At 38.8% G+C, this 16058-nt stretch overlaps 1 protein-coding gene across 1 annotated transcript in view; it reads right to left on the minus strand.

Moving 5' to 3' along the window:
* Nucleotides 1–16058, minus strand: part of SEL1L (SEL1L adaptor subunit of SYVN1 ubiquitin ligase) — a 70379-nt gene that overhangs the window by 11607 nt on the left and 42714 nt on the right. The window contains exons 7-18 of the mRNA XM_005561957.4: nt 15505–15558; nt 15355–15414; nt 14319–14400; nt 13800–13954; nt 10856–10912; nt 8280–8348; nt 6165–6242; nt 5025–5087; nt 3629–3716; nt 3162–3310; nt 1766–1931; nt 1141–1215 (exon numbers count right to left, since the gene is read on the minus strand). Of these exons, the coding sequence (XP_005562014.1) occupies nt 1141–1215; nt 1766–1931; nt 3162–3310; nt 3629–3716; nt 5025–5087; nt 6165–6242; nt 8280–8348; nt 10856–10912; nt 13800–13954; nt 14319–14400; nt 15355–15414; nt 15505–15558 (1096 nt within the window). The remainder of the gene's footprint in view (nt 1–1140; nt 1216–1765; nt 1932–3161; nt 3311–3628; nt 3717–5024; nt 5088–6164; nt 6243–8279; nt 8349–10855; nt 10913–13799; nt 13955–14318; nt 14401–15354; nt 15415–15504; nt 15559–16058) is intronic.

The raw sequence follows: 16058 nt of genomic DNA on the forward strand, positions 1-16058 counted from the left end.
ATTTAAACTAGAAGTGTAGCTCTTCTGCAGAAGGCTTTGGAATAGAGAGAGGTAAAACCAAGTTGGTGGTTTTACCAACCAACCTGTTGTTGGGGGACAGGTTTAATATCCCTAATTCAAAAATCTGAAATCTGAAATGCTCCAAAACCTGAAACTTGACATTCAAAGGTCATGCTCAAAAGGTAACACTCACTGGAGCATTTCAGATTTCAGATTAAGGATGCTCAAACAATATATATGCGCAAATATTCCCAACACACACACACAAATACAAAAACATCCGAAATCTGAAACATTCTGGTCCTAAGCATTTCAGATAAGGGATACTCAACCTGTACTCCCTTCTTTCACAAACACTCCTATGTAAATGATCAGGCTCTACTTTATCATGTCACTTACATTTTAAAATAGTCCAGACTGACCATTTAGGTTTGGAGAAGGAACAAGCAGAGAATGTTGAGAGGAACATGTTCAAAAGAAATATTCAAAAGAAAAAGAAGAAAAAGTCTCTTAGGTTTCAGACTAATATTCTATCATATATTCTGTTTAATTCCCGTTTCACACAGTATACTGGCCTCAAACTACAAACCAAAGAGTGAATCATAGCTTGACGGAAATGTGTTGTACAAAGACTTTACAACCCAATTTAGAAACTCTGGCTCTGAGAAACTTCTATGTCAAGAATAAATAAGAATAATATGCAAACAAATGAAGTCACAGTATCTCTGCTTAATTATTTTATTTTTTTGAGACGGAGTCTCATTCTGTCACCCAGGCTGGAGTGCAGTGGTGCGATCTTGGCTCACTATAACCTCTGTCTCCCAGGTTCAAGCGATTCTCCTGCCTCAGCCTCCTGAGTAGCTGGGATTAGAGACGCCTGCCACCATGCCCGGCTAATTTTTTTGTTTTTTAAATAGAGTTAGGGTTTCACTATGCTGGCCAGGCTGGTTTCGAACTCCTGACCTCAAGTGATCCTTCTGCCTTGGCCTCTCAAAGTGCTAGGCTTACAGGCGTGAGCCACTGGGCCCGGCTTCTGCTTAATTTAAAGGTGATGAATGGCATGGTTTAATATTCTCATGGGAGATAAACAACACAGGGAGGTCCCTGGGTGAAACTCTTGTCCTAGAATTAATCACTCACCTTGAGAGGCAGCCCTGTTCCAATGTAGCAAAGCTCTGGGATAAGTTTCATTCTCACCTACAATGGTTGCTTCTCCTACAGGAAAAGAAACGAAATACAAATCAGGCATTTAAGAAAAGGCACTAGACTTAATTTTCATTTGCAAAGTAGGGAGGACAGGTGAAGCATAAGTTAAAGAAGAATTAGGATATAAGAATTAAAACAAATGCTGAAATTAGACAATTACTGAACTAAAATAGTGAGTTCAAAGCAATCACCGGATGCAAGAGTGCACTCCTTTGTGAAACATGTTTTATCTATAGAACCAATCATGAGACTATTGAGCCACTTTTCTACACAGTGTTGGGAAAATGGCATTTTTGTATCCACTGTATTTTGAAAAATATATTTATGCAAAGGGCTTAATTTTAAAATGAATGTCAAATCCATTTCTTCAGTCAACTCTGGTTATAAAACTAACTTTGATGGCTAAAGTAAAATATTAATAACTTAAGCATGTGTGTTCAGTTCCAGTTATAATAATAAAGAATGCTTCCTAGTAGCTTTTCTTTTTGAACAGATTAAACAGCTCACTGGTATGAACTCGTGCATTCTAAACCTAAGGTAGGAGTAAAATGAACCTTACTCTGATCAAGAATGAAGGCTGCATTGCTTTGTGCCACTTCATAGCCCTGTTCAGCCAGGAGGAGGTACTGGATCACTGCAGCATTGTAATCGCCATCTTTATAGCTGTTATAGGCAGTCATAAGCCTTTCAGACCAACGGCCTCGTTCACATACATTCTTAAACAACTGTGTGAGGTGGGGAATAAAACATCAGTAAAAGAAAGTAAGACCGATATACCAGAAAATCACTTACGCACTTTGGCTACAGATAATTATTAAGCTTGCTCTTTCAGTTTCTGGTAGCTTTCTTGAATAGACATAAAAGTTTGAGATACTTATTTAAAGTTTTCACTTACTCTTTAGAAGTCAACGGGTTTATAAAAAAATAACAGTACACAATCATTGTACTACAAAAATGACCATTTACTCTGCCCAGGTACTGTTCTTTTTTTTTTTTTTTTTGAGACGGAGTCTCGCTCTGTCGCCCAGGCTGGAGTGCAGTGGCGCGATCTCGGCTCACTGTAAGCTCCGCCTCCCGGGTTCACGCCATTCTCCTGCCTCAGCCTCCCAACTAGCTGGGACTACAGGCGCCCACAACCGCGCCCGGCTAATTTTTTGTATTTTTAGTAGAGACGGGGTTTCACCGTGGTCTCGATCTCCTGACCTTGTGATCCGCCCACCTCGGCCTCCCAAAGTGCTGGGATTACAAGCGTGAGCCACCGCGCCCGGCTTACTCTGCCCAGGTACTGTTCTAATGGTTTATGTGTATTATGATTCTTAATCCTCCCGTGAGGTTCATGAAGGGCCACCCTATGACGTAAGTCCTGTCAACAGCCCCATCTGACAAGTGAGTGAACTAAAGTACAGAGATTTAGAAACTCTGCTAAGCATTTATCAATGTCACTCTAAAGTGCCAGGTCTAAGAAAGAGCTAAGAGGAAAATTTCCAATTAGGAGATCTTAGCATTCCTTTTTGGAACATTCATTCAATTTTTTTCTTTCCTTTTTTTTTTTTTTTTTTTTTTAAAGTGATAGGCTCTTTCTATGTTGTCCAGGTTGGTCTCGAACTCCTGGGCTCAAGCCTCCTAAGTAGCTGGGACTACAGGCATGTGCCACTGTGCCCAGCTCACATGTTTTTTTTTGATGCTGATTATTATCAGATACTGTCTTAGGTGCGAGAGATACTGCAGACACCAATGTCTCCCCTTACACAGTTGATTCTAATAAGGAGAGACTATAATAAGTAAGTATAATAATTACACACTGACCCCTTAGTCTTCCCTCAGTATATCAAAGCTAGGTAGGCTGAGTCTAGAACTATGTAAGAAAACATACCAAGAAAACCAGAATTAAAAGCACAGATTTTCCTGCTGGGCAAATCAACTCCCTATACACAAGCTGGTAGAAAAGACCTTACCTCCACTGCAGTGTGACATGATCGCATCACACCGGTGCCACTGGCATGCATCTGAGCTAGGTTGTAGAAGGCCAAGATGTGGCCTCCCTGAGAAGCTAAATTAAAATACTTCAAGGCCTGTTTATAATCTCTCTTGACTCCAATGCCGTCTGTAAGAAAAAAAAAAATCACATGAGATAATAGACTTAAGATTTAGTTAAGCATCAGAGGAGGCTTATATATGAGGAATAAAACTCTAATGAAAGAATTCTTACTGAGTAAATATGTGAATCTAATACAAATTAGCATATTGATACAGATTAATATAATTTACAATGAAAAACACAAGATGTATAAATCATTGAACTGGCAGAACATTTAACCAGCCAGAATTTGGTAACACCCATTTCCATATCATAACGCCATCCAGAGGAAAACAGCTTAATTTAGATCTTGGTGTATCCACCATTAATTCCAATGTTACTTACTATAGTACATGGAACCAAGCTGTAGTTGCCCATCCACCCAGCCTTGTTCAGCAGCTTTCTGGAAATACTTCAGGGCTAGATCATAATTCTGTAGAAAAAGATGTCATATGATGAGAACGCTCAAAAGGCTGACATACTCAAAAGTTAAGAGATTTATTTAAAAAATGAACAAAGCATATAAAAAAATTCCTGAAGAGCCATTAAAAAGACCACTTTCTAATTCTTATAATAGATAATAATATACATTAAGTCATAGGGGGATTAATATTTAAGGCGGTGAAGAAAAGCAAAAAGGAGTTTTTGTGAAACGATTTGTATGCTGCTCTCAGAAAGCATAAACACTAGTAGAACTTCAGACCAGGAACTAAGAAACAGTCAATCTTCTCTGCTAACCAATTAATCCTTTTTAAACCTCAATTTTCCTAAAATTAAAGAAGGAAAATTCTCTCCTTATTCTTTTATTCCCTGTGTACCTTACCAAACACTACATTATTATTATACTTCAAAGGTCATATGTATCCAAGGAGAAAAGTTAAAATAAAGGTTACTACTGAATTTTAGTGTCCTAGAATGACTACAAGGCCTCAAAATGAGAACACATTACTATCTTTTGTGTTAGAGAATACCTATAGATATTAAAAACCTAGCTCTTAAACCTAGCTCTTAGTTTCAGCCTCAAATCAAAAGGACATATTACTTGGAAAGATCATATAGAGAAGGCAACAGCAATATGAATCCAGGGACATCCAATACGAGGAGGCTGCACCAAAGGATGAGATGCAATGGCCAAGGAAACCCAGACACAGACAGAACACCAGGGAAGGGAGAGGTCAAGTGAGGTACAACCAAAAAATGTCAATTGGACTGACATTTAGGAGGTTACTGGTGATCTGTACAGACAGTATAGTTCCATGAAGCAGAAGTTCGATTGCTAAGAACTCAAGAGTGAATGGCAGCAGCTTAGTTTGACTCTGAGTGAAGGGCTGGGAGAAGAGAGGTGGTAGCTAGAAGGGGCAAAGGGCAGAACAGAAAGCTTTCCTCCTCCTAAATGGAAGGCAGTTATGCATTTTGTCAGGCTTGAGTAAAAAAGGAGGCAAGGAGATAAAGTCCTGAGAAATGGTTAGAGCAGGTCAGGTAGAGAGCAGAGATGGAAGAACAAGAAACAGTTCCACACCTTTGGGAGAAAGTGCCAGACACAGAGCTGTTCTAAGAGAGCTGAGAGGGTGTCTGTCGGGTGTGGGGTGGTAGTGAGACAAACTCAGACAACAGGAAGAGGTTCAGCTTTGCTTACAATGGAACAGCCCCACCTGGGCTGACTGGAAGCTAATTAAGGAACACGTCCCTACCTCTCCAGCCGACTGATTATTAAAGTCAGAATGTCAGACTGAACACTTACAACTTGAACTCCTCTCCCGTAGAGGTAGGCCATTCCGAGCCCACTCTGTCCAACTGGGTTGCCCTGCAAACCAGAGAAATCAGACAAAAGAGTGAAAAGAATTCATTCAAAAATAGGCAAGAATAAATAACTGCAAAATAAATCATTTGTAAGCATATTCAAAAATGTGTCTTAGTACTTTTCAGTTCAAAACAAAATTTCTTCTCATCAGACTAAACATAATATTTATTGGCTTTTAGACATTTGGGGGCTTTGAGTAATTTGCTGAAAAAGAGTCAAGAGTAAAGTCATTTAGAATTCAATTTTGGTGACTTACTTTATGAACATCTGTACCATGAATTTATGACATAAAGCATGACTAATGTTATTTCATCAAAATGAAAAGCAGGTCACATTTTTGCAGTTTTTCATTGGTAACATCCCACCCCAATAAAGAGGGAAGGTATCAAGGAACATCTTGTAATAAGAGCACAATCATGTAATAATAGCAATGCTGCAATCAGGTGACAAAAATATATACTTAGGATTATTGGAGTGTCATAGAGCAAAGAGAATCACTGTTTTGGGACTAGAAAAAAAAAGAATCTAGCATTTGCCTAAACTTAGAGGGACAGAAGACATCTTTAAAAAGACTGTCACAGCATTCCTTCAGAAAACATTCAAGTGATATCTGGAACTACGGTAACATGTATAATAGTTGACAGAGAGGTAAGTGTACATACTGAAGACATACAAAATTGTAGGTATTCATATGCAGTTTTCTGAGCCAGAGAAAGCCCAAATTATGTACTATGATTATCAAAAGTACCCTATTATGTAAGCTTTTCAATTTCATGTTGCAATATAAATAGGGTAGATTATATAACTTCAAGTTCCATTACTAAAAATCAGTATTTCCCTGATTAGGAAACTTCTCAGTGAAACTTAACAATTAAAAATCAACAGTATGGTCCCTAAGAAAATTGCTTTTTATCAGGAGGGCTTTGTCTAATTAATACATTCACATGAATCATACCTAATAAGCAGTTTCAATAATGTATAGCATGAGTTGGCTATGATTAACCTTTTAATATAACAAATTTATTTATTTAAATATTAGCAATAAGGTACACATTTCAGTACACTGAGACAAAGCCTTACCATGTCAGCAGCTTTCTTAAAGTAGTGGAGAGCTGTCTCATTACTCTGAGGTACAATGTCACTTCCTTCCGAATACATCTGGAAAACAGATCCCAATTTCAGTAAGAGCTGTAACCCTTTCTCGAATTACATTTTTCTCCTTTCTCATCGCCTTTTGGGTTTTGTTAGATCTCATGAAATCTTTCCAAAATATTTAGAATTCCCCACAGGATATTTCAGAATTAAAATCAAAGGCTGGGTACAGTGGCTCATGCCTGTAATCCCAGCACTTTGGGAGGCCAAGGTGGGCAGATCACCTGAGGTCAGGAGTTCGAGACCAGCCGGGCATATGGCAAATCCCTGTCTCTACTAAAAATACAAACATTAGCCAGGCGTGGTGGCATGCGCCTGTAATCTCAGCTACTCGGGAGGCTGAGGCAGCAGCATCACTTGAGGCCTGGAGGCTGCGGCTGCAGAGAACTGAGAGCTTGCCACTGCCCTCCAGACTGGGCCACAAAACATGACCTCATCTCAAAAAAAAAAAAAAAAAAAAAAAAAGAATTAAAAGTAAACCCTTAAAAGCAAACATTTTAATAATTATATATTTTGATGCCACCTCAAATTTATGCCTTACTTGTAAACATGAATACATAAAATCAGCTCATATACTAGTCTCAGAAGAAATCTTTAAGCCCAGCATAAATCATTTTTCTCACTCTATTCCAGGGCAGTCAAATGGTTAGTAAGTTGCTTAGGATCAGATCAGTGATTCAACAAGGAAAGGGGGAGCTGCTTGCAGCATTCATTCTTCTTTCTCCTCTACCACTACTTTCCCCAGGATAAGATCACAAGTGGGTCTTAAGTTCAGGAAATGAAGTAACTAAAAGGTTTATTTGAAAAGGGTTTAAACACTAAACGATTAGAGTATCAGGTATGGAGAATGATAAAAGGCCGAGAGAAAGAAAAACAGAATGGTCAAGACCGCCTTTATTCACATACATGTTAAAGAAACAATACATTTAAAAGATAGTTTTTAAAGACAGTGACAGTAATTGAGAGCAAGAACCAAAAGAGGAATGAAAGGTTCTTAAATGCTTAACAAAAACAGATGGGAAATACCAAGTTCCATGCTACGGAACAGCTGGAATATTTAAATGTAGTTACCACACCCCAATTACTAGTATGATCATGAGGCAAATCATGATGAAATTTCCCTGTTGTAAAAACCTTTGTGATATATTCCATCTAAACTTCCTTACTTCAGGATTTACTTAGAAGTGAAAATACCCATTGATTTATAGTACGTTTCAAAATAATAAAAAGTTTTGAGATTCTTCCATGACATATGTAATTTATTTATAAAGTTTCTACACTTAAATGTTCTGTTCCCTTGATTGAGAACATAGCTACAATGAGAAGAGGTGGGTCATGGCTACCACATTTAAGACAATTAAAAGCTCTGCAGATAAATTTCAACAAACTCTAATTGCCTCTATTCAGTATGGAAGGAAACAGGCAACTGTGAGAGTCTTAGCAAAAAACTGCACAGCATCAAGAATACGTTCCTCATTATTGCATACAATACACAAAAAGTAGGCGCTCAGTGAGAGTTAATTTCAATGGAGAATTAACATACTGATGAGTAAATAGTATGTTTTTTTTGTTGTTGTTGAGATGGAGTCTCGCTCTGTCACCCAGGCTGGAGTGCAGTGGTGCGGTCTCGGCTCACTGCAAGCTCCACCTCCTGGGTTCACACCATTCTCCTGCCTCAGTCTCCCGAGTAGCTGGGACTACAGGCACCCGCCACCATGCCCGGGTAATTTTTTGTATTTTGAGACAGGGTTTCACCATGTTAGCCAGGATGGTCTCAATCTCCTGACCTCATGATCCACCCACCTCGGCCTCTCAAAGTGCTGAGATTACAGGCGTGAGCCACCGCACCCAGCCGCAAACACTATGTTATATTTAAGTTGCCTAAGAAAATGCCTCTGAACAGCACTTTAAGATATAATAGTCGTGCACTAGAAATTTTATTTCCAATTTATTTTTGGTAAATTGTAGATCCTGAACACAATACATGCTAATTATGCAAACACCTCTTGCTATTGCATAAAACATTCATAGGATGTACAGTACCTTTCCCAAAAAGGCCATGGCATGTGAATTGCCAGCATTTGCTGCTAAATTGAAGTAATCAAATGCTCTCTGTGAGAAAAGAATTTATTAAAATAATTAGTTTTAAACAGAATCTGCTTTTGACTTTCAGCCAAAATAATTATTTCAGGAACATTTAAAAAATCTTGTTATATATTACAGTGCTTTAAAAACAAGAATACCCAGTCACGAATATTTTGAAAGAGAAATCGGAACATCTAGAAGTCTTATTTTACCAAATAACTGTACCATTTATCATTAAGTCACTGCATAATTATAGATACAAAGAAATTTCTTATGTCTCCTAAACTTAAGGTCCAAGAAGGCTCCTGTTATTTTTAGGCAAAATGAACATCAGCCTGCTTAAAAGACACATTTAAGAGCAGCTTGACTTCTTTGGTCTATTTCTCTAATGATAACCTGGGAGAAAGGAAAAACTAAGAAGCCTTTCCAAGACATGGAGCATATTTTCATTGTTCTCTAAAGGAATACAATTTCCTCTTGTACTGTTTAGACAAAAATTCTTGACCCTACTTAAAAATCACTTAAGTAAACACACTAGCGTCACAGAAATTCATTATCACCACTCTCAACTGTATTGCCGCCCATTTCTTTTAAGGACCTTGTACCATTGGTTATTCCTCTTCTTTTCCTTGCTGACTTAACTTCTCCCTCTTTTGGAACCAGTTCCCCCTCAACCACATTCTATAATCTCGTTATCAAAAACTAAAACTCAGCAGGGTGTGGTGGCTCTCACCTGTAATCCCTGCACTTTGGGAGGCCAAGATGGGCGAATCACTTGAGGTCAGGAGTTCGAGACCAGCCTGGCCAACATGGTGAAACCCCGTCTCTACTAAAAATACAAAAATTAGCCTGACATGGTGGCATGCACCTGTATTCCCAGCTACTCGGGAGGTTGAGGTGGGACAATCAGTTGAAGCCAGGAGGTGGAGGTTGCAGTGAGCCAAGACTGTGCCACTGCACTCCAGCTTGGATAACAAAGCGAGATCCCGTCTTAAAAATAAATAAATAAATAAAATAAAAAAACTCAAACCAAAACATACAAGATATGTAGCTCCTTTAGACCCTCAATTTCTCTCCAATGATGACTGTTCTGTTAGCTACTTCCCTTCACAGCCAAGCTTCTCGAATAAATGGTGACATGCACTTCAATTCACTCTGTCATCTAGTATTAATTGGCTTCCATACGCTACATCAAAAAGACAGCTCGTCAAGGCCACTGATGACCTTCATATTGCCAATCTAAATTTCAGCTCACCTCACTCCACCTTTCTCTGCAACATTTGGCAGAGTCCATCATGGCTTCCTTCTCGACAGACTCTCTGCTTGGCTTACAAGATGTCACTCTCTCCTGGTTTCCATCCTAACTCTACGGGTACCACCTAAGTCTCCTTTGCTGGTTATTTTTCTATCAGTTGACTTCTGAACATTAAAGTTCTTCAGGGCTTAGTTTTGGACTCCATTCTCACTTGGCATTCTCTAAGCCAACTCATCTACTCCCATAGCTTCACACACCATCAAGATGATGGCAACTCCTAAATTTGTATTTTCAGCTTCAATCCAGTCTATTCAACTACCTCTGAACACCCTATCCAATGCCTGAACATACCCCTAAAATCTTTTCTCCTTGACCTCAACTTGTTTCTCCTCCAGCAGCTCAATTTAAGCAAATGGCAATACCACCTTATTGGTTGCTTAAGGTATCAGCCCCCCTTCACTCATACTCTATCCATCACTAAGTCCTGTTACATTTACCACCAAATACGTCTTGAATCCATTACTATCTTCCATTACCGTAGTTCTAGTCCAAGCCACATTCTCTCTCACCTGAACTTCCGGAATATTCCCCTCCCTGATCTGCCTGATTTTATTCTTGGGGTCTTCTAATTCATTTTCTATACTGCAGCCAAAGCTCTTTTCAAATCTGAACATGCTGATCTTCGTAGCTCCCTGAAGTGCTACAGGGATATGCTGATGTGATCAGGCATTGCTTATCTTATTTCTGTTTCATGTACTATGGGCAGACCAGCCACATTCCTGTAGTATGGGCAAACTAGCCATATTCCTTCCTGTCTCTGGGTCTATGCACATACTGTTCTTTTTGGCCTGGAAGGACCTTATCTCCAGTGTCAACTAAAATGTTCTCTACTTCTCTTTATGGGAGTCTTCCCTGCCAAGTGGTACTTCCTATCCATTAACCAATTATTGTATCTTTTGAATTTCCTTTGTAAGAATAACCACAATTTATATTTGGTGTGATCATTTAAAAAATATCTAATGCTCCTATTAAAGCTCCAAAAGGGGAAAGACCAAAATTATTTTGTCCAATATTGCATCCTGCAGTGAATGGCACATAGTAGGCACTAGTATTTGTATTTTTCAGCTTTCTTAGGGGTTGGTTACATCTTGAAAGCTCATTTGTGATGGGTGTTTAAATGACACAAGTTTGATACTGGCATTGACTCAGCAAGAAATATATTGAGAACATCATTTCCTGCTATAACTGAGGTGCAAAGCCCTAGGAACAGGGTAGTTACCTGATGATTCTGTTCTACTCCACGTCCTCCATGCAGATGCAGTTGTCCCAGACCAACCTGAAAATGATCACAAACAAGGCAAAAGTAAGTGGTAGCATCTGGCACACAATTAAAATCAAACCAACAAGAAATGATTTGATCGTAAAATGGTTTCTGTTCAGGACTCAAAAAACTAAAAGATTTAGTCTTAACTCCTGAAAATGTTATTCTACTTTAACCTAAAAATTTTGAAAAGTAAAAACGTATACTTGTAATTGCAAAGCACCATTTGCGGCCAGGTGCTGTGGGTCACACCTGTAACCTCGACACTTTGGGAGGTCAAAGGTGAATCACTTGAGCCCAGGAGTTCAAGAACAACCTGGGCATCATCGCAAAATCCTGTCTCTACAAAAAAATAGAAAAATTAGCCGGGCGTGGTAGCATATACCTGTAGTCCCCGCTACTTGAAAGCCTGAGGTGGGAGGATCACCTGAGCCTGGAGAGGTCAAGGCTGCAGTGAGCTGTGTTGTGCCACTGCACTCCAGCCTGGGTGACAGAGAGAGACGCTTTCTCAAATAAAACACAGGCTAGGCACAATGGCTCATGCCTGTAATCCCAGCACTTTGGGAGGCCAAGGCGGGTGGACTCTCTAAGGTCAGGAGTTCAAGACCAGTCTGGCTAACATGGTGAAACCCAGTCTTTACTAAAAATGCAAAAATTAGCTGGGCGTGGTGGTGGACGTCTGTAATCCCAAATACTTGGGAGGCTGAGGCAGGAGAATTGCTTGAACCTGGGAGGCAGAGGTTAAGGTGAGCCAAGATCATACCATTGCACTCCATCCTGGGCGACAGAGCAAGACTTCGTCTCAAAAAACAAACAAATGAACAAACAAAACAAAAACCAAAAACACAAAGTATCCTGCTAAAGTGGAGGTGAAATCAAGGCATTTTCACATAAATTAAAACTGAATTTGTCCCCAGTGAACCTGCTCTAAAGGAAATACAAATGGGTGCTCTTCAGAAAGAAAGAAACTTACTAGAAGCTGGGAGATACAGTAAGAAATAAGAGCTGGCCAGGTGTGGTGGCTCATGCCTATAATCCCAGCACTTTGGGAGGCTGAGGTGGGCAGGATCACTTAGGCCAGCAGTTCAAGATCAGCCTGGCCAACATGGTGAAACTCCATCTCTACTAAAAATACAAAAGTAGCTGGGCATGGTGGTGGACGTCTGTAATCCCAAATACTTGGGAGGCTGAGGCAGGAGAATTGCTTGAATCTGGCAAGCAAGAGGTTACGGTGAGCCGAGATAGTGCCACTACACTCCATCCTGGGTGACAGAGCAAGACTTCATTTCAAAAACACAAACAAAACAAAAAACAAAAACACAAAGTATCCTTCTAAAGTGGAGGTGAAATAAAGCATTTTCACATAAATTAAAACTGAATTTGTCCCCAGTGAACCTCCTCTAAAGGAAATACACAAATGGGTGCTTTTCAGAAAGAAGGAAAATTACTAGAAGCTGGAAGATACAGTAAGAAAGAGCTGGCCCAGTGTGGTGGCTCACGCCTGTAATCCCAGCACTTTGGGAGGCCGAGGTGGGCAGGATCACTTAGGCCAGGAGTTTAAGATCAGCCTACCAACATGGTGAAACCCCATCTCTACTAAGAATACAAAAATCAGCTGGGTGTGGTGGTGCATGCCTGCATTCCCAGCTATTTGGGGAGGTTAAGGCACCAGAATCGCTTGACCCCAGGAGGCGGAGGTTGTAGTGAGCCGAGATAGTGGCACTGGGCAACAGAGCAAGGATCTGTCTCAAAAAATAAAAAAAAAAAATAATAAAAAGCAATGAAAAGGTAAATTTGAAAATAAATATAAATTAATATGGACTGTACAAAACAACAGTATCTCATGGTACCAAAAGATATAAAATCAAACACACACAGAATACTCTGAGATCTCTGTGCTGTCCTGGAAATGGTAAAAGTGCTCATTGTACCAGACTTTGGTAAGTCAAGGATGCATGTTGTGATTGCTAGATAACCACTACAAGAGTAGCCATCATGCTAGCAGAGGGGAAGAGATGCGACAGGAAAAAGCACTCAAACCAAAAAAGGGCAAGAAAGGAGAGAAAAGTAAACACGAAAAGCAAGATACACAGAAAGCAAGTAAAACAGAAAATTTTAAGTAAATTAAATTTTACATTAGTGTAAAAATAAGATGTTGAACAAGTTTATTATAAGTCTATCAGCTAACATTTAGATCTACCTTTCACTACGTTTTTTTTTCTTAAGACTCCACTGCTAGTCTTAAAACCAACTGTTCTTAATAAGTATCTAATGCTCATCTGTACATGTCCTAAATTAGAAATAATTGCAAACTTAGTGGAAAAAAATGTAAATGTTAAAGTTCTTTTTATTTTAATATTAAAAGAAGTCACAAAACGTGTGTGTGCACACATGGCACTTTGATGGACATTATACAATTTCCATTAAACGAGCTTACTTCTGTTCTTGACCTTGAGGAAATTATGATTTAAGATGAGCAGAAGAAAACATGAACGGTAAATAGCTCTGAAGAGCATCTGATATTGCAAATATTCCAGGGACTTCTTGTTTACAGAAAGTGACAGTTTTCATCATTGGTGACTCTAGTAAGAGCCTTCATCGTCGGTGTTAATGCTGCTCTGTTCAAGCAGTGATTTTTCAGCGGCAGTACATGGGAGAGTCACCTGGACAGTTTCAGGAACCAACGCCTAGGTCCCATCCCACACTAACCGAAATGGAATATCCTAAGAGTGTGAGACTCTTGGTATTTTTTTTTAAGGGGCTCAGGTGATTCTAATATGTAGTTCATAATTGCTCAGGGCAATGAAAATGTAACTTACAGATATAAGTGCTTGCTCCTGTCCCCCACAGATTAAAATACACAATGCAGTAAAGATACTTGGTGAGATGTTTAAACACGTACCTGTGCTTGCACATCACCTTTTTCAGCTAGGAACTGGTAATATTGAATCAAATCTTCTTCTAGCATTCCACTGTTCATTCCTGGATTTTCCACTTCATCAGGCAGCCGTATTCTCTGTACTACTGAGCCTCCTGTTAGCGAGATATCACTAGCAACTGAAATAGAGGGATAAAATAATACGGTTGAGGAAAATCAGAAGAATTGTTCCAGAGAGAAGTACAATTCTAGCTACCAAACGCTGACAAACACAATGTTAAAGGAATCTGTTTTTACGGTAGTCTATATAGATCGCAAATCAGTAATCTATTAATAAATTGAACTTTTTTCACAACATAAATAGAACCTAAAGCAAAACATTATATAAAAAAAAGTACTTCTGAACCTTAACTAGTTTAAAGATGAGTCTACATAAAACAGCCATTTTTAACACTTCAAATAGAACAATAAAAATAGAAATGTTTAAAGTTAATTTCATTTATTTTTTTTTTCCCTGAAAGGTAAAAGGGAAAACATAGATACCATGATTGGCAACAAGACGATAGTGAGTCAGTGCAGATTCACAACTCTGGAGGACGCCGATGCCAGCCCAGTATCTGTAACCCTGTAAAACAACTTCACGTGAGGAGGCAGCAGTTTCACGTACCTCAGTGGCATTCTTCGTGGAACAAATCAAGCTAAGCATCCCCAGAATTTTGCTGTCATTTGATCCAAGTACACTAACACCTTATTTATGCTAAGTTTTAGGTTTTGAGGTAATTTATTCAGCAACTTCAACAAGAAGGCCATAGCTAAGAACAAATAAATAAATAATGTAGTTCCTAGAGCAATCAAAATAGATGTTACAAACTTTATTTTTCAAGTGTGTGCATTTTACTCGTAAGAGAAAAATTATAAGGGCTTTTGCTTGGAACCAGTTTTAATCTTAAGACACAATTTTATCAAAAATGAGTTAATCTTCCAAATTAGCAAAGAAAAAGTAACAGCAAAATAGGGAAAATGAGACTACTGGAAGAAGGCAAAGTGCCACTAGCAATAAATGACCAGAATAAATGGGAAGATAGCTAATCATGAAGAGTAAAAAACAGAAAGTAGAGCTCTCTGGAGTCATTCTGCACAAATAACTTCATGAACTTTAACAATCTTTAGGGCACTGTTGCAAAATAATGTATAATATTTCACGTTCTTTTTCTATAGCCACTATTTATAAAATTTGGAAAAACTAAAGTTTTAAAAATTATGACAATCTAATTAAAAAATGATTCTGACAATTCCAACTCAGAGAAAATTTAAAAAGAGACATTTATCAGATCGCTCTTTTTAGGGGCAATCAGCCAAACTAATCATTTTAAAGAAAAATTGTGGACGCCATCGATTTTCATTTACATGTAGATTCCATGTGTTATATCCATTAACAAGAATTTGAAGGAAGTTCAACTGAGTATTTGGTATTAATACAAGCAAATCTCGATCATGAAAGCTGAAAAAGTTGTGGCTGCTATAAACCACAAATTCTTCTGATATTAATGTTATTAGCCTTCTACTAAAGTCTACTTACCAAAACCATGTGGGCTATTAGATTGCCCCCAAGAGCTCCAAATGTATAATATACAAGAGCCTGTGAAAGAACAAACAATGTTTAACTGAACACAGGCACACATTTATTCAATTCAAACTGTAACATGCAATAAAGTTTTAATAGTATTACCTTTGCCTGACTTGAATTAACACCAAGTCCAGAGGCATAGAGAAAGCCAAGAGCCTGAAATAAATGATAAAGTAAGAAATCTTGAGTTGGTGAAGGTATATCCAAGACAGACACAGTTTTATATACTACTAAAAAATGCAAGAGTCTTTAAATGCTAAAAGACTTGAATTCAAGTATGTACAAACGTGGATTAAGGAGCCTTGGAAAAGCATTCAGGGTTTTACACATTACACAATTAAATTAAATGTAACATTAAAAAAAATTTTACTTATTTGTGGCCTTTTTTTTTTTTGAGACAGAGTCTCACTCTGTCATCCAGGCTGGAGTGCAGGGGCGTGATCTTGGCTCACTGCAACCTCTGCCTACTGGGTTCAAGTGGTTCTCCCACCTCAGCCTCCCGAGTAGCTGGGACTATGTAGAGGCGTATGCCACCATGCCCGGCTAGTTTTTGTATTTTTTGGTAGAGACAAGGGTTCACTATGTTGGCCAGGCTGGTCTCGAACTATTGACCTCAAGTGATCCACCCACCTCAGCCTCCCAAACTGCTGAAATTA

This window comes from Macaca fascicularis, chromosome 7 (genome assembly GCF_037993035.2).
Source record: "Macaca fascicularis isolate 582-1 chromosome 7, T2T-MFA8v1.1".
NCBI classification, from domain to species: domain Eukaryota; kingdom Metazoa; phylum Chordata; class Mammalia; order Primates; family Cercopithecidae; genus Macaca; species Macaca fascicularis.